Consider the following 25,913-nt stretch of genomic DNA (forward strand, 5'->3'; position numbering starts at 1 on the left):
CTTATTCACTCTACAGACGCTAGCCTACGTCGTCACTGTACAATATATAAATGATTCAGTCAATAGGCCTTCTAATTAAAACAATTCTAGACATGTCGTCTACCTGCTACAGGTAGACGAAGTCAAATGGCTAAATTGACTGAGGGCATATTCTATCATTAGTCTGAATTATAAAACACTGGATGTAACTTATGCCAACACACAAACTTTTATCATTGCAACACTGTTCTGTGTACATTAAGTATAGCATTCTATTGTGCTATTCTGTCCTGACATTTTCAATAGGCCTGAATAAGTCTAGGAAACTCAATTCAGTGTCGCCCTAAAATGCTAATGCTTAAAATAGTCCTAGCTTCTTAGGCACAGTCTTACTGACACACTGCCTACCTTATCTTGTAGGCCATCGAAACAAAGCTTCCATTCATCTCCACACGCCGCCTCGTCGCCTCCCTCAGTCTGCAGAATGCATGTGGTTCGCATAAACCCAATGCCTGGCAATAAGTGAAGAACTAGCCTGCCAGGGATTTAGATCATAATTAGGAGGCTTACTGTCAGGAACAGAATATGGCACCACCAACCAAGGAATCCCCCAACTATGGCTACAGGGTGAACGTAAAGACAGTTTGAATTAGTTTAGTGTCATTATTCATGTCATTAAGACATACAAATGGTTTAAATAATGGTTATGAAAAATCCTTCTTGGCATTATGTGTTTAGGGACCTCTAATTTCAACCTTTTCACTTAACTTTTCGAATACAGAGAGCAAAGCATCATAAGTAATTTATTTATTTATAAACAATAGCAAACCAACATAGAATGCGTCATATTAACCTTTCATAGAGATCCAAGGAAATATATGTGATATAGCCTACTTTCATACAAAATACCATTTCAGAGCACAGAAGCAAAAATCATACGTACATAATACAGTACAAAAAAACTGGACTAGTGTATACAATTACTAATTTGCTTGCAATATAGACGTTGCAGGGTGTAGGTCTTTGACAATAGGACTCAAAGAGACTATCCTCATCATTATAATGATGTTTGGTACACCTCTAGCGAGAGCTAGGCTGATTCAGAAGTGTAGATACTACTTTATCTGAAACAATATACATAAGAATTGAACAATTTGAAGGTATGATCAAATCAATGAAAAAGTATTTAAAACAAATTTAAACATGAAACGTTAGCACCACTGGGCTAGCATTGAGACCAGAACTCGGGTTAATGCGAGTTCTTAATATTACCCATAACTATTATGATTTCCATTTAAATATGGACTTCGGAGTCCACCTGCACAATGGCATGATAACCATTGTGACAACCAAGCCAACAGATAATTGCCCCCAAAGTAAAAAAAAAATCTAGTGAAGTGAAGTCTCTTTTGTGCTGTTCTACTGCTGCTAAAAAAACATAACCTGTACAACTGCTTAGCATCTGAACTCAGTCAAAGACACATAGAGCTATATACACACATGCACAGAAACTTGGACATGATCGGCATTATATTCTGTGAGGTGATGTACATAATATGCCCAGTACTATATTTAAACCTTTCCCTTTATCCATTGCATCTGCTGTGTTCTCTTCTTCACCCACTACTATATACCTGTTTGCAGTACATACATTTTGCATTGTAGTGCAAGAGTAACCCAAACAAATGCAAGTCATACCATAAATAGGACACTATCTGAATAAAGTGATACAAAAACACTCTGTAGCAAAATAGACTTCAAGTTTAAAAGAGTCACAAAAATAAGCATGCGCCTTTCTCTATTCAAGGATTTCTATACATAATTCAGCTTTTCTTGCCAGTCCTGAGTGCTCAAAGAGCCAATATCAACAATGACAGTATAACAAAAACCACAAACACAGCAATACGCCTGGTTGCTGAGGCAGAGCCATACTGCTGCTAACCCTTCTGCCTAGAGGGCTGTTTAACGTTTTTTAGAAAATGGATGTATGAAAATATTCTGGTGTTTTTCTGTCATTATTACTTCCTGTAGACCTTCCTGTAATTAGAAAAGGACATTGAAGTGATATGATAACAACAGCTTACTGAGTAGGCGTCATCATCCTGGCCGATCCTGATGGTTGAATGAATGATATTTGAAATAAAAGGTTGAGGAGCCTTGAGCAGGAGTAATGTAGTAATGTAGCCCAAGTATGTATTTTAAATGGGATCCTTCACTCACAGCTCACTCACAACGGGTGGCAACATCAGCCTTAATGCGTGTTCGATCTTTTGACATTCATGCAAATGTTCTGTTCCTATGAATTCCCAGTTATGGAAATATCAAAAAGAGTTATTAAGAGATGTCAATACTATACCATCACTATCCATGACGGTAAAAAAAACACGTAAATTCATATTTGAAAAAATATAAATATGAACTTAATTTGAAAAAACATACATTTGTGTGACAACATTTTGGAGGGAAACACAACAGAGCAATTTCTTGTTAAGAAAAAAAATACACAAACTATACAACTATACATCGACGATACAAAAAAAAAATATTGCCAGGTGGAACGGATATGGGAAAAATATGAAACCATTTTAATGCACTTGTCCCCTTGCCACAAACAACATGTTTTGTTTAAAAAGAAAAAGTGCTACCAACAGCTGGAAATGAGAACGAGGGCTTACAGATCGAGATGTTGGCTGAGTTGGCTGGGGCCTGTTTACTCTCCATACTCCTGGAGACATTTCGGTCTGGTTGTGTTTGTGTGTGTGTGTGTGTGTGTGTGTGTGTTTGTATGGTCGGTTTTAGTTTGTGCATGGAGAGGGGAAGGTATGCGACGTGCAGATGACAGGTGCAGCCTAGGACACACTGGAACACCGGATGCTGGGGGAGCCCATCTGTGTGAGCACCTTGTCCAGCCACTGCAGCGGCCCGTTGAGGTGCAGCTCAATCCAGCAGGGGGTGCTGGTCACCGTCTGGCGCCTGGTGGGGGTTGGGAGCAGCAGCAGAAAGGGAGTGAGGGAGGGGGGGGGGCTATGAGGGAGGGGGGGGGGGGGCGGGGGGGGCTGGAGACGGCAGAGGAACAGGAGACGACGAGTAACCTGAAGCTGGTTCCTGACTGTCTCCACAGGCAAGCACTGGGTCTGGGCATGACTGGAGAATAGTCTCTGGATATCATCTCTCTCTCTCTCTCTCTCTCTCCAATATCTGGCCTTCCCACACGCTGCACACACTCACATACACACACAAATATGTAAGCACACACATAAGCATACTAAAACACACACGCACAGAAAAAGGTTTGCCTTTGGTGAAAACTTCTGGTCAGAAAGCAAACTTTCATCGGACCACAGGCTCCCCACACACACACACACACACACACACACACACACACACACACACACACACACACACACACACACACACACACACACACACACACACACACACACACACACACACACACACACACACACACACACACACGTCTCCCTATCGTGAAGTCAGATGGTGTGGAAAAAAGGGAGGGGTCGGAACAAGGAAAGTCTGACATGGTTGTTTCGGCACACACGTGTATTTGTTTAAGGCATCCCTGGGCTTGTCTGTAGCGGTGAGGCGGCTGGTCGTGTCCCGTTCTGCAGCAGAGCATATGCAGATGCTCTGGCCACGGGACAGTGTGGGAAATGACTCATCGGCCCTCTTTGCTTTTCCCCCTGTCTGTGTTTATATGTACGAGATGACAAAAGACACACACACACACACACACACACACACACACACACACACACACACACACACACACACACACACACAAACAGATCTCAAGGCTGATAGCATTAGGGAGGGTAGAGCAGTGAATGTGCCTTTACTCACCCAAGTTAACGATGGGAAGAGAACTGGGGGTTGTCATGTGTTTAAGCTTTGTAGCAACTGGCCTTGTTTAAAAATTGTTTACAACAGAGGAGACTTTGTAATTCTCTTTCTATTTCCATTCCGTGAACCAAATTGTTTGGCTTTTATATGTGCATTAGATATATTATTATATTATATATATATATATTTTTGTTTTATTTATACGTGCATTTGATTTTGAGCTAAGTGAAGTGTGTTAGAAGGATAGTCTGTTGCCTATACCATTGTAATCAGTCAGGACCCAGGTTCCATAGGCTGTAAAAAATAGCCTACGCGGCATCATCGATTGATTTTGAGGGTGTCTATTTGCCTTCTATAGAGCGTTGTTATTGTTAGTGATTTTTGGAACCAGCAGAAAGGATCCATATTTGGCACACTGAGGGCGGGACCTAGTCCAAGGCCAAACTTGATACACATAATCTGGAGACGAAGTTGCCACAGAGATCCTTACCAAACAAATAAAAACATGGCTGACCTTTTATTACGAGAATGATATCCCATTTCTTCCTGCCTTGCCTGTGCTTCACACATATGGACCTCCAAGGCTGCCGCTTGACCTGTCCATGATAGCCATCCTGTTTTAGTGGCTTCACACAGCGTACCAGTGACTTACCGGTACTCGGCTCCCCAGCCCTTGACGAAGCTCATCCGAATGGTGCACATCCTGGTGAGCTGGTACACAGCCTCGAAGCCCTGGTTCACTGACTGGGCCAGCAGGGCGGCAAACTCCTGGTTGTTGAAGATCTTCAGGTTACAGCCTGGGGGGCGAACAGCATGCATAACAGTATAATGAACAACAATAGAATCATACTTTCTTTGTCTTCCTCTTTTAGTGTTCTCATTACACCCGCTCTCACATCCTGTCTCTGTGACCGCACACACATGTGCACACACGTGTACGCACACACACACACACACACACACTTTCTCTTCACCTGGGGGGATCTTGCAGACGGTGGCAGGGTGCCAGCCGTAGCGCTGGTTACAGTTGGGGCTCTGGACGAAGATGGCGCTGTCGCTGAGGCACTCCGCAAACACCTCCCCTCCGATGTAGTACAGCCGCACGCCGCGGCCTGCAGGCCAACACACATACACAAACACACACACAAATCAGGATAGGGCTATCAGTTAACAAGATGGGTATGGGTAGGGGTCTTCGTGAACTATATGGCTATGGGTAGGAGTCTGAGTTAAGAAGACAGCAAACTAGTGGTTATTATAACTACATGGCTAGAATTATATGCAATGCTATGTTTTTCATATTTCATATTCTTATTTAATACTTATACTTCACATTTGCTAACTACAAGTGACTGGATACAATGAGTGTTGAACATAAAGCGGTACAACAATATAATAATAAATAACTGTGAGGCGTGTACCGATGTGGCGTCGCGTGAGCTCCACAGCAGCGTTGCGGTTCACGTTGGAAAGCAGGCCCAGGCAGAAGCGCTCTGAGTTGGACGGGTCCGTGAAGCCGTCCACGGTAAGCGAGGGCTGTGACGCGTGGAAGGTCTCGCCCACGCGCTGGTTGAGCTCATAGTAGGAGATGGAGCACCAGAAGGCCGGCTCGCAGTACGTCACCGGCTGGAGATCTGAGAGGGGGAAAGGGAGAGGGAGTCACACCTCCACAGAAAGACACAATGGCCATCTTAAGAGAGGGAAGCCCTTCAGGGTAAGCTTGATCAACAGATTTGTGTCAAGTGTCAAGTCGACTGAATCGCTTTGGTGGAAAACATGGTTTACTCTGCCCACAACATTATTGACGTTTCACCGTATTCTTTACAAAGTTGCTTATTTTTAATATATTTGACCAAGGCCGCTGTTTTATCTGAATGCTTCAATGAGTTTTGGTGTTTACTATTTCTGCTTGCTTACTCCAATTTTCTATTCTTTATTACATTTGGCTAGAATTAAGTCTGAGATTAAATTTAAACAATGTATATATATTTGTTAATGAAGAGAATTGATACCTAATGGACTGTGTTAGGCAAAAAATAGATACGAAGAGGAGGCGGAGAGTTGAAAAATAAGGTTTACAGTGCTGCAAGTAGAAGCAATAGTATAAGAAGAAGGGGGAAAACAGTTCCAGGAATACATTGTCAGGAAAAAGCAATGGCAGGGACCAGAGGGAATTGGGGGTTAAAAAGAGAGCTGGAAGAAGATAAGGAAAAGGACTAAGGCGCAGGACACTGAAACGCTTCATTTACGCCACTAACAACCCTCTTATACACCATTTCCAGTAAGCCCATACCAGTCAAAATGTGGAAAGTAAACCCGCACTTGGCAGACACCAGCGCCAAACCGAAAATTACAGGGTAATTCGTAACCTCTTTCGGTAAAATCAATGCATCCTCCGTTCTGGTAATTTGCTTTCTTCAACCCCCACCCTTCGTCCGCTGCAAATCAACAAAGCCACCATTTGGCCTTTGCTTTGAAGCCCAGTACAGTCTGGTCAGTGGAGCCAAGTGGAACACAGCTGTGTTGTTTGTTATTACCCCCACCCCCTGGTGACTTTCCTGTCCTGATAGAATAAGTGGAGGATATCATTTTTTGTAGTATTATTCTAAGGAGTATAATGGAAGTATAATAGTGGTGCTGTCGTTAGAAGTAGGCTGACAGAGACAGGGGGGGGTGGGGGGGAGGTGGGTCTCATGTGGTGCCGGAAAGGCAGATGTCCCTTTCATCACCTGCCATCAGCTTACACACACACACATACATATTTTGCCATATTTTTGGGGTCTGAAACATAAGGGCCCTTGGGACATTTTTACTGGCCATAACCGCAAACGTCATCGTCATATGAAACTAGAGACTTTTGCACTGAGCGGCTCGTTGGGTCCAGCAGTAGAAACGATTAATGTGAGTATTTTGATTCTTTACTTCTGCAACTTTTGAGCCATAAACCTGGGCTTAGTGGACGCAAATACGCCTACAGAGGTCACCAACTAAGTTATTTTCTGTTCGGGCCACTTTCATTCAAATAAAACCGCTCAAAAGATGATATTACATGTCAAAATATTGAATCAATAGATAAACAGAATCGCAGTGTATGCAGCATCGTAATTCACATTATTTCAACACTCCAAAAACGTCTTTGTATTGTACGGTGAGGTCCCTTACCCAGGCTGTTGTGTGTGGGAGAGACAGGATTGGGTGACAGGTTGGGGGAGCTGGTGTCCATGCTGTGGTTCATCTGGTGATCGCTGGCCTCCCCATCCTCACTCAGGTAGCCTGGCGGTGGGGTTTCTGGTACACAAACACACACACACACATGATAGATTCAGCTGACAATCTCACTGATTGATCAAACCGTGGCACGGTGCGTACGGCACATGTATTAACCGGGAATCTGTCAATAAGCATTTGTTACTGTCATGACCTCTAAATTTAAGACTAGCGGCCGGACAAAAGATTATACAGAAAGATTGTTTGAGATTGTATTGCTTAACTTAAATTAGAATTCTAGCCAGTGTCCAGGAAGGTGGGCAGCAGAGCAAATATACTAATTTCAAACGCATGCTTTCTGTATTTTAACTAGCTGATATCATAACTGAGCTTTGCTTGTCTGTCATGTTATTTATTCATTGTGTCTACAGCCCAGTTCAGATCAAAGATTTGCAATGGTACTGCTTTCAAAGGAATCACAAGAAAACATTCTGAAACCGGGCCATTCCCAACGCTGGAAGGAGCAGAGATGTGTAGCCGTCTATGGCTATTGCAGCTGGAGAGATGGGGTGATAACGCCAACGTTATGCCAGGTGTTGGAGGCCCGAAACAACATAAACTTCAGGGACTATATTTCACCCAAAGAGAGACTCATGAATAATAATGCTGCACTTCCTGGGAACTGGTGAAAAACTAAAGTTAAACTTGTAGCAGTGAAAATGTATGTTTTTGTCCATTATCTGCCATGTTTAAATAAAGGAAGAGATGCGTCAATGCGGCCAACATTTTTATCAAATCACACTGAAGCAAGGCTTCAGACGCTCTGGAACTGCCCCAATGCCACTTTCTCTGCAGTGGTCTAAAATGGTGACCGGTATACAGTAAACTGGCAACATCCACTGCTGGAGTCCTCCTCTGCATGTCTGGCATGTATGTGAGGTGTGGTTCTAGTGTCGGTCTGGCCAGAGAGAGGGCCTGCCGCGGGTACCTGGTATGTAGTTGCTCTGGGGCTCGATGCCAGCGGGGAAGTTGGTGTTCTCTGGGATCGAGTGGCTGTAGTCGTCCAGAGGAGGGAACTCGCTTGGGATCTCTGTGTGTCGGGGTACCAGCACCGGAGGCAATACTGCACAGTTCAAAGCACCACAAACAAGCACAACAGGAAAGGTCAGAATGGCTTTACACTGGTTGACATTTGAAGCAAAATCACAAATGGGAAATTGCTAATCCAAACATTATGGGTTACACATTAATTACTTTGATCCCCATTTTTGATTGGCTAAGTTATGTGAAAACTAATTCCAATGCAATTCCAGATCAGAGGTTGGTGCTGGTGCCAAAAATAAATATTGATGACTGGCGTTTCCCCAGAGGCTTGTAGTGTCGAAGATTGAATTCACTCAGAAATAACGGAAACACCAAACAACAACACAAGGATGCAGAATGATTAGAGGTGGTGAAGTGTGGGGGGGAGGGGCGTACCGGGGGTCTCCACCCTCTGGTAGTGGTAGGGGTTGACGCACACCTCGTCCTTCTTGGTGTGGAAGGCGTACTCGCACAGCTCCACGGCCCGCAGCTCGTGGTGCGACTGCAGGTCGGGCCAGCGCCACAGCCTGCAGTAGATGACGTGGGGCAGGCCCTTCCTGTGGGACACCTGCAGACGGCCATCCAGGGACCTGAGAGGGGAACCACAGGGACCATGAGGAGGACCAAGCACAAGGGGAGCCATCAATATATTTATGTAAATATAATCACTGTATGTTTATAATATCTCATGAATCAGTTACCGCAGAGTGATTTCTACAACTTCAAAATGCAAAAAAAGGGAAATCCTTTGGATCTGGCTAGAGGATTCAAATGTGCGTTAATGCTTGAAGTGCATCTTTTTACCCCCAAGGTATGGCACAGTAGCAGGTTTGGTTCTTCAAAAGGTGTTTTAACTACTGTTTATAGACCAAGGCTTTGACAGAACCTGTTTTTTCTCAGGTCGGCCAGCTGTGTGCAACCTGGTTATGAAGGGATACCTAATAATAACCGCAAAACAGGCATTTTCTTTCAACGGGAAGTTGAAAAATAAATCAGGGTTTGACAACTTTTAGTGAGATGCCGCAGGAAAGAAACACTATTTTGGACTGATGATTCATATATATTAATCTGAGCCAATTTGTGGGGGGGATAAATATCAGAGATTGAGTCAGTAGAAAGTGGCAATAAAACGCTAAAACCAATCACTCTCCCATGAGGAACAAAAAATCATTCATTCATTAATTTTATGTAACAACAATAACACACAGACAAAAATGGATCAAAGATAAAAGGATTAGGGGAAAGCCTTTTGAAAGGACAAATGTCAGAGGCCGGACAGATGTAAATACTCAAACACTCACAAAGCTAAAATCTGGGTCAGCTTTTGTCTTTCCATCAGAGAAATTGTCCCCTTTACCATTTAAATTAAACAGACACTAGACGACCACAAAGGAAATGGCTTATAAAGATAGAAGATATAGGTTTACTTTTCTTCTCTTGAACCATAATATACATCTGCTAGAGTAACAACGTACTGGCCCTGTTGAAACTAGTAAAAAAAAGAAAATAAGAAAATAGTACTTGCAGTAGGACTTAAGCCCCAGAGGGTAAATATGTGTTCGGATTGATTTGATTTGATGGGTTGGGGCTGACCCTAGCAAATCAATTAACACAGTAAGGCCTAGTTTTTAACCTCCAGGCTCTGACAGTCAGAGCTGGGACATTCTCTCTTTACCAGAGAGAGGGAAAGGGAGAGAAAGCAAAACAACACAGATGTGTCATAGAGTCCTGCCAGCCCTGCTGCTCGGTAGGTGTTATGTGGCACTAGATTTGGCATGGTCACACCAAGAACATACCTCAATGTCACTTCATCCTACTTTTTTCCTTTCCTCACTCCCTCCCTCTCCTTTCATTTCCTTGCTAATGCAAAGAATCACAATGAGTGGAACGTCACTGAAAGGCAATATTTGGAGAGCAATGTTGGGATTGCGACTGTTCAGTACTGACTCAGCCAAATGAGGCAATCGATTTCGACTGTGAATAAGCGCACCACCTGGCTTTATATTTTTGTGGGGTTTTAGTCATTTAAAATGGTTAACTTTGTCAACGTTTATCTGGGAACCTTTGGATTTAATAGCCTTAAACATTTTATTTATATACTTGAAGCAGGACCAAGTACTACACACAGAACACATATTCCGGTACCCAGGGACAAGTCCAGACACTCCCAGTGCTATCAATTCAAACGACTGCCTTTATAGCCGAGATTTATTGCCCTGGGTAGTGTTGATGGAGGGAACCTTTACTGAAAATACTGTTCCCATTCCACACGCACGCACACACACACGCACGCATGCACGCACGCACGCACACACACACGCACGCACACACGCACACACGCACACACGCACACACGCACACACACACACACACACATACACACACGCACACACACACACACGCACACACACATACACACACCAAGACACAAACACACAGCCATTCCTATCATGCCACCAGGCCTGAGCATGCAGTAGCTCACCCACGGCTTGGAACAAATGCTCCTGTTTAGGCGTTCCTATTGGTCAGAGCAGCCACCAGTGGGTCTCTCTCTCTCTGGTTATGCAGCAGGCAGGAGGCTCACAGTCTTTAAACATGCTTTATGGTCATTGGGAGCCCAGGACTTCCAAGAGTTCCAGTTATGTGGCGAGGGGATGCAGAGGGTAAAGAACTCTGACCTGAATGCAACCGGCTGGCCTGGCGCCTGCATGTTTGTGTGTGTGTGTGTGTGCTTGCACGCATGTATATGTGTGTGTGTGTGTGTGTGTGTGTGTGTGTGTGCTGGCGTGCATGTGTGTGTGTGTGTGTGCTGGCGTGCATGTGTGTGTGTGTGTGTGTGTGTATGTGTGATTGTGTTACACGTTGGTGTTACCGAGAAGGCCAAGAAATGTTGGCCTTCCAAGGTTGCCCCAGTAGGCCCACTCCCTTAAGCCATACAAACCACCAGAGCTTCTGTTCCCCTTCGCTCCACACCAAAAGAGGCACAGTCCCTATCAATGACTGTATTATATAGTATTGTATAGTACTGTATGGTGTCGGCTTAGCTCAGGATGTAGAGTGGATTGATTTGTAACTGAAAGGTTGCTAGTTCAACCTCCGGCTCCTCCTAGCTGAGTGGCATGGTGTTCCAGAGCAAGACACCTAACCCTAACTGCTTCCGATGAGCTGGCTGTCTCCTTGCATGGTTGACTCCGCCGTCGGTGTATGAATGTGTGTATGAATGGTTGAAAGTCGCTTTGGATAAAAGCATCTGCTCAATGTAAATGTAAAGGTAATAGTCTAAAGCTGGTAAACCATCACTTGTAACAATACAATAATGCCATGCATAGTGAGCCTCCATCTGATTCTGGAGCCCAGTCCAAAGCTTTCATGTTATTCTGTCATGTGAGTTGATGCTCAAATTCAATGGGACAAATTGGTATTGGCTTTCTGTTGGCTTGGGGGAAATGTGTGGACTTCATCGTTTCATGCCCCTAAACATTAGCTTCACCTGAGCCTCATCTCTGCCTCCATCTCCACTCAACTAAACTCTGACGTGTGGTTGTGAAAGTATAAGTGTGACAGACTCAGTGCTCGCAAGTAGGAGTCCAGATACAAAACGGTTAGTCATTCAATTAATGGTTGAGCTGCCTTGGAAATGAAAAAAACATATTATACAGTATATATATATTAAAAGGAAGGGGACAGAAGAGGATAAAACAATTGTGTAAAAATATGTAGATTCAGTCTGACGCAAAGCCAGACTGAGCTTGTCTAATCATGACCTGTGTATGTGTGTTTGTGTGTGTGGAAAAATAACCATTTCACGTGTGCCTTACAGACACACACACACACACACACACACACACACACACACACACACACACACACACACACACACACACACACACACACACTGTGGGTGTTCAAGCTGGCTGTGGTCCATGCAGAACAGCAAACACACACACACACACACACACACACACACACACACACACACACACACACACACACACACACACACACACACACACACACACACACACACACACACACACACACACACACACACACACACACACACACTCGCACACCCACACACGAATGAACTTAAAAAGTTACATTGAAGATACAGACACATTGCGTTCTTCTGATGAAAAGCTCCTATTTCCTATCTGCTAAGGAGCCGCATGGTGTAACCGCGGTCCACCACGAGTGTAAACACAAACCTCTGGCTTTACAACACGGGGAAGGTCCTAAACAACACGGCCGTATAAAAGGGGAAGAGAGGGGCAATACAGAGTGGTGAAAGAGATAAAGAAAGAGCAGGGTGGTGCCAGACAAAAGACATGACAGACTGGCTCAGTAGCTCAGGCCAACTGAGTGTTTGCGACGGGCCCCCAACCCCCCAGGAGCAAAGCCCCCCCCCCAATCGTCCTCTCCGTCTGCCACTCTGTCCTCACCAGCCCTCTCTTTCTCTCTCCATACTCGGAGGTAGGCTGGGGGGAGGCTTTCATGTGCGCTCATAAACGTCCGCACGGCCAGCTCGCTGCGCTCCCCACGGACAGACAGCACTGCCGCCCACGTTCTCGCCGTCTACCGTCTACATTATGGACATTTAAAACCTGCCAAGCAAGGTGACAAATATCAACGATAAAGTGTTTAGGAACAAACTGAGCAAAGAAGAGGAAAGGAACGGATCGATGAATGAATTGAAGAGACTCAAGTGTTTGAGTGACAACCTCAACAACCTGCAAAGGTTGTTGAGACGACATTCAGAGAGAAATACGGGGCAGTGCTCTGGGTTCAACTCAGCCACCAGTACCATCCAGTACTGGTGGATGAGGTTTGAAGAGGTATTGTATATTGCCAAACCTATGGCAATATATACAATAGACAAACAATACAATGATGTTGACTTTATTTAAACAGGCCTGAGATGGACATGACCAAAGAACTAAAACAACGGTCAGTATTGTGTTTTATCTCAGCACACAAGTAAAATAACTAACTACTGAATTTTTGGAGGTCTGCCTTTAACACAAACTTCCACACAGGGTTACATTATAAGTCTCTCAATTGAGTCTAATAGCTTGGACATGCATTCCTGCACATAGAAAATTTCTCTCTCTCTCTCTCTGGAAAAGCAATCAGATTTTTTCTCTACTGCCAAGAGGGTTGTATAGGGGGGTAGTTAAGGGAAGAACTGTGTGAAAGAAAGTTAGACTTTGGCCCACAGGTGATATCATCTCCCTGGAGTGTGTGCTTGAATCCGGAACGGGGGAGGGTTGTACGTGTGTTGTGGAGAAGGCGGGGGTGATATGAAAGGAGAAACCTCGAGAGCTTATCCAGATCGCCGTCTCAAAGTTGGGGAAATGAAAGACTTGTTCATCTTACTGTTACTGCCCAAATGAGCAGCGGAGAAGCAAGTAACAGAGCGTCTGGTTGCAAATAATATCAATGAATGAAAGAGTAAACACTCCATGTTGTTGAGCTGTCCAAAACAGGAAGGACGCGTTTGTTTTTCTTCTTTTCACGTGGCTCAGTCAAATTGGCAGATTCCTAATCCCTGACGGTGACTTGGGTTATTTTCTACATGGGTTATATAATTATTTGATAAACTGCTTAAATAAACATCCTCACTACAAGTACGTAACAATGTATCCTACTTCGAGCAACAACTTGGTTCCACATCCTGCCATTTGGGTTATAAGGCCTCAGTAAATCACACATGATGAGGTACGAATGCGCAGCACAGGGTAGGGTTACGTTGTTCACATTGTTGAAATTATAAAATCTCTGTGCTTGGTAATCTAGGGACTGTAAAATAAACAGGTTTACAATATTCTGGGAAGTTGTAACATCCACAGGATTTTCTTTTGTTCTACAAATAAAATATGACGTTGTTCTACGAGTTTCTCTGGTGTTTATTTCATGCAGATCACATGACATGCCTCTGAATCTATCCCATAGCTACCTGGAAAGAAATACATTATGCTGGAATTAAGGTGCATTGTCTATGTAGCACCCGTTGCCCATGTAACAAAACATACTGTCACATTACACAAACAACTTATCAGATAGGTTTAAATCCCCATCCTTCATGTCCAGTTGTTTAACACACACATTCACACACACACACACACACACACACACACACACACAGGCATTTACGCACACACGCACACACACGCACACACACACACACACACACACACACACTCCAGCTGTGGCCAAGCGAGTGCTTGGGCAGCAGCAGCTAGCAGTACCAGCCAGAACAGAAAACAAAGGTAGGCTTGTTGTCTACTGGATGAGACTCTATGAGTATGCATGTGTGTGTATATGTGTGTGTATATGTGTGTGTATATGTGTGTGTGTGTGTGTGTGTGTGTGTGTGTGTGTGTGTGTGTGTGTGTGTGTGTGTGTGTGTGTGTATGTGTGTGTGTATCTGTGCATGTGTGCGTACATGAGTGTGTGTGTGTGTGTGTGTGTGTGGTCCCCCACAGATAGTAAGACACCCAGGGCCAAGTAGAGGGAGAAACGTCTTTTTCTGGCAGCCTCCCCACCACCGCCACCACCACCACCACCACCACCACCACCACCACCACCACCACCACTACCTCCCCCTCTTCATCCCCAGAGCAAACGCCACAAACCAAACAGCAGCCCACACCCAGGCCAAGGCCTCAGCAGGCAGGGAAAACATTCCTCTGGGCTGACTAACCACCCACCCACCCACACATACACACACACACACACACAAATACAACAGACACACACACACACACACACAACGCACACACACACTCACCCCTAAAAGCGATATTTGTTTGACGACATCAAAGTGGAGTTATGCAAATGGTTCATATTCTATATGAACTATTTATTTAGCTAGGGGTTTCTTACAGAATCTATTCGGATTATTCTCATTTTTCAAACAATCCAACAGAATATTTAGCGATTATTTTTCAACAAAAACTAAATATCTTGTTTTTTATTATGTAAAGTATTAAAAATCAACTATGGCCTAAAACATTTTTACACAATTAAGATATGTATGTTGGTGAAGCACAACACAGAACCCCAGATACTATTATATAAAACATTTATGTAACATTTTGTGCAGTATTTCACTTTGCCGCAGCTAAACACAGAGACCTTGCTGCAGTAGTTACAATGGAGTGGAATAGGAGAGTATGTCTTCAAATCCCTCTAGCAACCATAAGTATTAGATATTAGTTTCCATTTCCAAATATCAACAACTCAGGAGTTCGGTCTCCGAATCACTGCATAAGATGTTTTCAATGTTGCTATGGCAGGATATCAGTAATTTAGTAAGAAGATACACACATTTTTGCCGAGCAAGCAGCCTCGTAAATCAAGAATGGACTTTGGCTTTGCGAGCTTGGGGCGTGGCCATGATCTCCGTACAGCTGCCGAGGCATGGCCTCGTACGAAGAGGGAACGGCCTGGTAGTCACTGTTAACCAGGACAATTTGGTCCGTTATTGCCGAGGGAACCCCAGACATGGCCGATGCATCTAGGTATTGACATGCAGCCCCCGGACCAGTCAGGGAGTGATTTATGGGATATCCCTTTTTTCTTTGAGAATTTAAATGATACAGTGATACATGAGATCAGTCAGTCATATTTTATCAATGATATTTTAAAAAAATTGCAAAAAATGTTTACCGTTATTGTCGGTCAAGTAAATGATTTGCTAGCTACACTGTAATGCTTTAGTCATTTTTCACTCAATGAAGTGTATGTCTCTGTGAACTATCCTCAGCGATTGATGCATAACAAAATGTTCACCCAAGTAAGAGTTAGTTTATCCCCAAAAGTGAAGGGTACCCGATCGAAATCCAGCACAGAAAAAGTGCTTTACAATGCACTTTTCAATGCACAACTGGCCAAGCTAAAGTTAGCCACAGTGAGCTCAGCCGCGACTAACGTCAGGGTTGCCAGGCTAGCTCTCTAATCCCAAGGACGTTGTCACGAAGGAACGTTCGAAATTTGATCGCGCATGCGGCATATGTATCATAGCATACTGACAAATGTCTAGCTAGCCTTCACAATTATTAATAAAGCCGGTTATACATATTGTTATAATTCATTTGAGTTATTTATACATTTATAAATGTACAATTTACAGAATATTGCTTGAATATTGAGAAGGGGTAAAATGTAGGAAAACGGCACGCTGGAGCAGTCCGCGGAAAGCCTGACAAGACACCCAGTGACGATTAAATACTATCGGAAAAATAATCCCTGGTATAAATAAAACATAGATGGGAGACATTTATTACAATGTAAATGTGTTTAAGCCTGTTTAATTCCTTGAAGTGAAGTCCCTTGAGGTGCCTTTCTCTACTGCTGGGTGTGGGATGTACTTCACAACCTGATAGGAATGTTGCTGCTGCACTTCAGCTCTTGAATGGAGATCCTGTCTGACATGCAGACCCCTCTTCGTTATTAAACAGCATATTTGGTTGACACTGACATCTATGACAGTACTTCATAGAAGTGCTGCATTGTCAGGATATGAGATGTTTGATCATGTTGATCATGTTGATGTTTGCTATTAAAGATTTCTCAACAAGCTTCACACTAGGCCTGGGCAATAAAACAATAAATTATCGTATCGTGATAGACTTTTGATCAATATCAATATAAAACATGTTCAATATATATCGATAAGAGACTGGACCACCGAATCTAGCAGCTGGGTTTGTTACACAAACACGGCTCCATACTTATTTACAATATTTAAGTGTTTTTCATTGTTGTATCGACATTGACATCGACAGTATTTATCAATGAAGAACAGTGGAAGGTCATATTAAACAGAAGTGTTTAAATCCAGCATGGTAATTCCTAGTCTTTTTAGGTCATTGCAATTATCAATAGTTATCGATATCGATCAATATGATCGAGTTATATCGTGATATGTCTTTCAGCCATATCGCCCAGGCCTACTTCACACAGACACAAAATCTGTGATTTAACACAAGTTCATAATTAACATGAAATCAAAGAGGACGTGCAACCGGACGACAGCCAACCTAAATTCTTGTTTACCTTCTGGAATTCAAAGGAGTCGTGTATCACACTTTCAGACAGCATGTGGTCTATCCACTTTCTGTCAGGCACATCAAACAATGAATGAAAGCCGATACAGACCAGACAGGAGAATTCACTGCCATTACAACCACAGACCAACAAACGCAGACAGACAGACAACACACACAACCCCTCAGTGACCTCCCCTGTATCGCATTTCTGTCTACCATGACTCACCGAGGACACCATTCACTGAGTGAGTGTGTGTGTGTCTGTGAGTGGGTGGGTGTATGTTCAAGTGACTGGTTCAATGAGGAGTGTATAAATGAGTGAGTGAGCGAAATTAGTGATTAAGTGAGTAAAGGAGTTAGTCGTCTAATTATTCTAGAGATCGATTTCATTCAGGGACGGACATCTTTTTTTCATCTAGCATCTGTAGACTAAATAAAAGTTATTTTTTGTCTTACAGGAGAAGAGTTGTAATATATAATATTATCCAATTTCATAATGACCAAGTGTCCTTCAAGCAAGGCACTGCACTCTGATCTGATCTGTTGGCAGTTTTACACTGAGGCTAATCCTGTGCTCTGTCCTCGTTCATACAGTGACTCAATGTCTGTGTGTATATTATAGCTATACAGGAAGGCCAATTTCAGATTTCATTAAACACTATGCATTGATTTTGGTTTGTCTACACCACTCTGCTATCCGAGGCAGGATACGTTGTCTGCATTTGTGTGTCCGTGTGTGTCCGTGTAAGTGTCTGTGTCTGATTGTCTGTGTATGTTTACTTTACCCTGTCCTGAACACACTCATTCCGTCTAGACTCACAGGTTCCTGATGATGTTACCTCACCGACATCCGACAAGGCTGGAAAACCAACCAGTGCTAGATCTGCTATCTGCTAGACTGTAGTGTACCATGTTCAAAGCCCAGAGCCCCCACCATAGCCTACTAGCGCCACAATAAAATGGTCTACTAGGCTTGGGCAGTATCTATTATTACATACCTTCATAACTATTACTGAATTTCACGGGGTGTACGGTATATGGAAAGTTTTAACTGTTGTAGAGCTAGCGGGATACACTTCTAAGCAGTGTATTTTTAATTAATTGACACATGGACATTTTCTAACGTAAGACGTATCCGGGTTAATTGCATTTAGTTAGGCTATTGTTTAGGGCAGGGTACTTTGTAAATCGCCTTGTGTAGAAATATTGACCAAACATTGGCTCTATAGAGAGTAGTGCTGCTGCCCGACTGTGTTGGCAGATATACACTGCGAGACACACAGGACTCCTACCACTAATAGTGACAATTTCATTATATATGCCGCTTCAAAATATGGTAAAAATAGTAAAAAATATATATATATAAGATGTTGGAAAAATCGTTGAATGGAAAGAGGAGCGTTTGTATTTTTGGCGGTATTGAATCATACCTTTGGTTATTCGAAATACCCCGATATCGTACCATGATCCTGCACAACCCTGCAGTCTACTCACCAATGTAATGGGCCTGTTTATTTAATGTCAGAAAACCAATGTAGTTGCTGAAGGCTGGAGCCTCCACAGTGGCTACCTATCTAGGGTGGATCAGTTCGGACTCGTGGCTCTAGGCCAGGGGAAATTTGAATTCTGAATACTTTCTAAAAGAAAGAGCTACTTGCCATTTATGAGAAGGAAGTGAAGAATGCTTAGCTTGGATGAAAGGTGTTAGCTAGGACTTCCTAGAAATTAAAGGTGTTAGTTGGGACTTCCTAGAAATGAAAGGTGTTAGTTAGGACTGTTAGTGAACCCTTTTTTTATAAGATCGTTTGGTTTTGGTGTGAGTGGTTTCCAAGCAGGATCATCAGATGAACATTGTTTGACATGAATTGTTTTAAAAGCGACTACAGACCCTTTTGGCTGATACATGAAATCGCTGTACTCACTCCTCCATTGTCTACCCTGGTAAATATTCTCATCGCAGTGCTATTTGTAATGCTCTCATAACCCACCAGATGAAAATAGCAAACATTACATAAACAGGTCCATTACATAATCGCGGTGCAACACATCAATAAATTAACCCATCAATACCATGTAAAGGGCTTGTCTCATTTTTTTTGCTGCGTCTTCAAAGACACCGACAATGGCCTCCGGCAATGTGCTCGCCCCTCTTGGGAAATCCATATCGATTCACACATCTCCAGCCATCTCCCTCTGCTCCCCTCCATCTTTCCATTCATGCAGACGACTCTGCAATTATTATGTCTCTCCCATCTTTCCATTTCTGCCTGACTTTCCCTCCGCACCCTTCTTGTGGGGACAGGCAGTCAGGTGAATCAGACTGCAGCCTGAACGCCTGAGGGAGGGCTGAGAAGTGGGAACAAGACCAGACCTTCTCCCTGGAGGTGAGCCAGGGAGGAGGCCTACCAGGCAGTTTGGAGAGAGAGAGAGAGAGAGAGAGAGAGAGAGAGAGAGATTAAGGGTGAGAGAGAGGGTGAGAGGAGAGACAGTGGAGATAGGTGTGTAGAATGTACAACTTCCTGCTGGGTGTGTGTGCGCGTGCATGCGTGCGTGCGTGCGTGCGTGTGTGCGTGCGTGCGTGTGTGTGTGTGGATACAGGCACATACACCATGCACGCATACACACACACACACACACACTGTATTTCCAGGTTTTCTTAATATCATTTACAGGGAGATATGTGTTTAACTTGAAAATATGAACAAACATGTGTGATTGTATGTGTCGGTGTGTCTGTGTTGCTGGCATGTTAATAATAGGTAAAGTGCTTTGTCAGAATAAAGTCCATGCATGTGATTTGATTAGACCAAAAGGTATTTTTAATGTAGATATGAGATATGATATTAGACAGGGCTTCTGTTAGAAAGCCACTTACAATCTGAAAAAACTTGGCTCCTTGACAACAGAAGGGAAGTTGTGTATTAGTCATCATGTCAAGCTCCACCATTGCAGGCAATAACACATCACATCTACCTCTCAAACACAAAGCTGAAGCACTGTATGACACTGTATGATAAGCACTAGGCACACCAGTGTTCGCATTACCGGCAAAGGCTCAGCTCTAGGTTCAGAGAGAAAGAGCAACAGCATGAGAGAGGGCATGGCCATACCACAAAGCCACAATTGCTTGTTGTTGAGTGAATAAGACTTAAAATTGACTTGCAGCCTTCATTTTGCATTCACTTACTATTTCAAAAAGTAAACCTTCTATTGACCTCATTACTCTAAATTGCCTGCCTTGCCATGGGCAACACATTACACATTATATGACTTCTTATGATTTCTTACAAATAACAGCAAAAGGACAAAGACTACTATTTATGCATTACAATGTTCATTGGCTAACATTATATTATTTTATATTATTTATTTACGGAATACACACACAGACACACACGCACAAAGACACACACACATACACACACACACACAAACACATGGGGCTGTACGGTATGGACTAAAATTTATTGAGGCATAGACGGTAATGGTATTATATCACGGTATGTTCATTTCATCTTCTAATTTCTATATAAATGCTTCTGAAGGGGTATCAGCTAGGGCTGTACGGTATGGACTAAAATTTATATCACGGTATGATTTGAGGCATAGACGGTAAACGGTAAACATAACAGCCAATCAGTGTTCACTCCCTGCAGCCCAGAGTGAATCGCAGCAAGAGGAGAAAGTGATTGTTGCCGTTTGTGGCCTCCCGGAACTCTATATCTCAATACTATAATATTATATAATATATAGGTATCTATATAATATAATATATAATATCACGGCCAAAAGCTGTGTGCGCCTCTGGATGATATTATGAATTAAAGACTGCATCGGGTTCTCGGACGTCTCGGGTACTTCCACATCAAGTAAAGACTCGTAGTGGGGGTTATCTCGGCCATGGTGAAGAAGCAATTGACCTGTCGCTAAGTCCCGCCCCCCGTCGTTACCATGACAAACTCGGACAAACAAACCAGACTTGATAACAAAAACATATGGAAAAATGTCAGCTATGTCAGTATATCAAAGCAGGTTTTGGAGAAGTTTTGGGCGAAAAAATATTTAATTTCTTCCAGGATCAATCGAAAGGGACTATATTACGCTATGGAGGGGTATATTCAAAACTTTAAAATACATACATAAGGTAACAAGCTTAAATTCAGTTGGTATTCTGGCCTGCCACACAGTCTGATCCACATTACACACTTTTTCTTGTCCCGTTGTGGCTTGGGAAAAGGGATGAAATATACCCCATTTTGCAGCCTCTCGGGATACCGTGTTACATGTACCCCAAGCACATCGTTTGACCATGTTTATTTGTTTTTACACAAACAACATAAATCTACCATTAAATTGTTATATTATACCTCCTCCCTGTTGTTTTCAATGGAGTTGTCCGAGCCGATGTCCGAGTATAGTTGCGGCTGGAATGTCATTGGCTCATCTGCGTTCTAAAGGCGGAGCTTAGCGACAGGTCAATTGGGGGAAAGAAACTTGGGCTTTGACTCTCTGAAGTCCAGATTGAATTTTGATGTGGAATGACCAGAGACGTCGGAGAACCCGACGCAGTCTTCAAGACTCATAATGTCATCCGGAGGCACACACAGCTTTTGGCCATGATATTACATATTATATTATAGATATCTATACATTATATTATATTATTTAGATGTAGAGCTCCAGGACTCCTGCCGGAGCTCCCGGAGTGTTCTAGAATATATTTTAGAACACGGCCAAAAGCTGTGTGTGCCTACGGATAATATTATGAATAAACGACTGCGTCTCTGGTACCAATGTCATTGCTTCTTTAGCGCTTGTTACGTAAAAAAACTAAGAAAAATAAAGCGCTCATCTACCGGTCACACGGTAACATCAAAATCCATACTGTAGCGCAAATTCACACCGGAGTACTCTCTATATCGTTTATACCGTACACCCCTAACAAACACACACACACACACACACACACACACACACACACACACAGAGACTCATCCACACACACAAACACACACACACACACACACACACACACACACACACACACACACACACACACACACACATACACACACACTCATACACACATACACACACACGCCCACAGTGCTATATAACTGATTACATGGCTTCTGACTATTGCAGCTGTTAAATCTATTTGGTGGGCGTTTCCACGGCTCATACGAAGAATCCTTGTTTTTCTGCAATGGCCTTACTGAAACTAGGCTAACCATTCTTTATTATCTAGTAGCGTTTGGATTTCTTCCATGGACTAAGAGCAGAGATTAGTTTGTATCATCGTCATAGAGGACACTGACTACATGAGTAAAAACATCCATAGAGTTTACAAAACCACGCATAGATCTGCATTCGAATCCCATGGTGATCTAAAACACAATTTCTGATTCGTCAAATCAGATGGCCAGGAATGTTCCACCCATTGTAAGCACTGATCACTCTTCACAAGGCCTCTTCAGCCACCCTGCATTTAATCCGCTTTAAAAAGAGCCTCAGCTGGGTCTGCCAGGCTACCACCAGCAGACACTATGATTACACTATGATTAACCTGTTCAATGAGGAACCTGGTGCACTGCTGCAGTACCACAGAGATGGCCCTCTCTCTCTCTCTCTCCAGCAGGTGATTAGCCTCACTGGGGAGTTCATGGAGGACATCAGGGGGGCCCATTAGCAGGCCTCAACAGGCTGGCTGGCGGTCAGCTGCTGTCCGACCGCCTTCCTTCTGTATATACGCTAGTTGATAGCTTGGCTAGAGCCTCGAAAATAGGTCTGGGCTAAATGACTCAAAATAGATAAATTCATGGCCTTGTACATGTGTATTACATATGCACATTTTGGTGCTTGTGATTTCCCAATCCTTGTTTGGGATTATAAAAGTCACCATTAAAACAAAGTCCTTACCATGCTGCCATTAATACAGATGGTGTACTTGCTGAGCAATGGCTGACCCTAATATTGTCATTAGACTCATATCAGGAGGTCATCTCTTCAGCCCTAACCTCTACAATGTAGCAGCGGGAAATGTGAAACTGGAATGAGGTGAACGTTTAATTTTCTGAGTAGCTTTAAGTGCTGGATACCGGTTCAGACCTGCACACGGTGTGATATGCTCAACACTTGTGGCTCAAGAATGTGGGAGTGGTCCGGCACTCCATGGGGTTGAATTACACCCAGTCAAACGTGGTGCCAATTCATGGTAGTGAGATTCTAAGGCGCTTGTTACCGACAAAAAAGATGATCCTGCATATGATGAAATTCTAATCGTAATAACACCACATGGAAGAAGAGGAAGAACTGTCAATAGGTTACAATATTGTCATGTGTAGTGCTATGTCTACTTTTACTGTCTACTGTCTACTTAAGTGTCCTGTGAAAGACTTTATAAATCCCACATCTGCACCCCATGAAGACATGCAGCTTGATTCGTGGAGTATAAAAATTGCACACTAAAGGATGTTCCATGCGGATACACACATCTGTGTTTACAGAACCACTTGGCAGCAGTCAATTTGTTTTGTCAACAGTTCAGCACTGGAGAGCAGGAACAGCCAGCAAACAGTTCGATGATTTGAACTGGGCCAATGCAGTCATATTTCAGAAGTGTATGATGTGAACAGAGCCTTGATTGGCTGGCATCAATCCAAGCAAAAACAAGTGAAAGACCAGGCGAGTTCCGCAGACACGAATCCTGAGACTCACGCTGTTCCAGATTAATCACTCATTATGTAACTTCGGCAACCATTCTTATTATTGCAAATTATGTGTAATGAAGAGTGCAGTAATCTGTGAATTTAAAAACACGAGGGCACCTGTCGGCCTGCGCGTGACTTCGATATAAAGATAGGAAGTAAGATACCAGTTGACAAAATGTGACAGACATCAGGACATCTAAAACGATACAGGATTAGACTACTAGTGTAGTAAGCTCGTCCGTGTAGCCTGCTAGCAATTTACTACAAGTAATTATACTACTAGTTTAAATATAACACATCAATTAAGCTTCAATAACCGTCGATCATACATAAATATATCGACTGGGTGATTGCATGCTGGATGAAAACAACTTCAGGCTACTGTTTGACCGCAGTGGAGATGCTGTCACTGTTAAGTCAGCATTAAGAACAAATTTACAAAGAGACTGTGAGACAACGTTACAGCGGAGGGTGGCCATGTCAACTCAACACAAACAGTCACGTTCAACACGTCAGTCTTTCAGTCCATACCTCGGTATTGTGATGCATTTAGTGTTGATGTTCTGAGTGGTGATGGCTTTCTCCAGCTCGTCTAGCTGTCCCGTTTTCTTCAATTTCTTCACCAAACTTTTCACCGCCTTTTCACACCATTTCTCTTCCTGGCCGTTTTGTTCCCCCTTCTTCCAACCTAAAAGTCTTTTGACTATGGGGGGAGTGAAAGGCAAGATTGACATCTTGAGTTCAGATTGAGTCCTTTCAGTATTGAGAGATCCGCAGATTTATTTTTTCACGTAGAGAAGACGGAAAAAAAAAAGAACAACAACAAGAAACAAACGATTGTCTGCTAATCTCGTTGGTGAAAGAAATGCATCCCTAATGAAATATCCCAACTTCAGCCCGAGATCGGTCTGCGGAGTGCAGCTCAGCTCAGCAGAGCCACACGACACGAGTGATTAGGCACAGTAGATTTTGGGATTACTCCGCGAAGAAACCTAGTACTGTCTGCACTTTTTTACCTCTGAATGTTGCGAAATATTCCAATCCACTTTAAAACGAGCTATATACTGTATACTTTGGATGGATTCACTATAAAAACAGTTGTCTGTTTCGTTGTTATTTTTTGTCTTATGTTATAATTTATCCTTCGATAATCAAAGTTGCGTTCAATTCAGAGTCATCCGCCGCTTGAACTCTGCTAAAAGTCTGCCCCAAATGCAAATGCAGGACTGTCGTCAGCCTCCTCCATTCAGACTTTAGACTGAAAAAAGGATCCCGGTGCCGTCCCAAGAGAAGACAGCTGGCCCAATGCGCTATTAGCATTGCGCAATCCTTTCCGTGGCTCGGTTTGCAAGTTTAAATGCTTGTCGGAGTAAACTGGTTGACACAAATCAAGTGCGCATAGAAAAAAACAAAACAAACAAACACAGTGTTATGTAAGAATTCATATACATAATGTGTTTGTCTAGTAGATAAATATCAGGTAGAAACTTTCAAGAATACTTTGATTGAAAAACAATGTACATTATTATTTTTGATATAAAATGTATTCCACTCATCTGGTACATGTTCACGATACAAAAGTGCACATATTGGCTTCTTTCTTTGTAATTATTGTACTTCACATATAGTCAACAACAACAACAACATTCTGACTTGTATTAGCAATTTTATCAGTCAAAATATAAAAAGGCTCCACTATCACCACAGATAAATAATATAGGAGTTGGATAAGAAACAATGTCACGTATACACATTGCCACATTAATTGCCACAGCTTGTTGAACTACAAATGACTTAGGCCTATATAGGACTCACACACAATGTCTGATCTATATGCAGCAGGATAGAGCTCTCTCTCTCTCTTAACCCCCCTGCCCCCTCTGTCGCCCACCCTCTCTACCCCCCTCTCTCTCCCCTCACCCACAAACACAGACGCACTTCCTTTGCCTACACACAGCCTATCCGTGGCTTTGAGAGAGATGATGTGACAAAGGATGTCACAGCATCAGATATATAA

The 25,913-nt window shown here is 43.0% G+C and overlaps 1 protein-coding gene across 1 annotated transcript; it reads right to left on the reverse strand.

Moving 5' to 3' along the window:
- Positions 1-856: 856 nt before the first annotated feature.
- smad3a (SMAD family member 3a) lies at positions 857-24,919 on the reverse strand. Its single transcript, XM_084475984.1, has 8 exons — positions 24,428-24,919; positions 8,530-8,723; positions 8,039-8,173; positions 7,006-7,131; positions 5,265-5,477; positions 4,818-4,955; positions 4,496-4,640; positions 857-2,952 (listed from the first exon to the last, which is right to left on the reverse strand). Exons 1-8 carry the CDS (start codon positions 24,628-24,630, stop codon positions 2,829-2,831), a joined length of 1,278 nt encoding a protein of 425 aa, XP_084332110.1. The 5' UTR covers positions 24,631-24,919; the 3' UTR covers positions 857-2,828.
- Positions 24,920-25,913: the final 994 nt, after the last annotated feature.

This window comes from Micromesistius poutassou (assembly GCF_964030765.1).
Source record: "Micromesistius poutassou genome assembly, chromosome: 12".
Taxonomy (NCBI): Eukaryota; Metazoa; Chordata; class Actinopteri; order Gadiformes; family Gadidae; genus Micromesistius; species Micromesistius poutassou.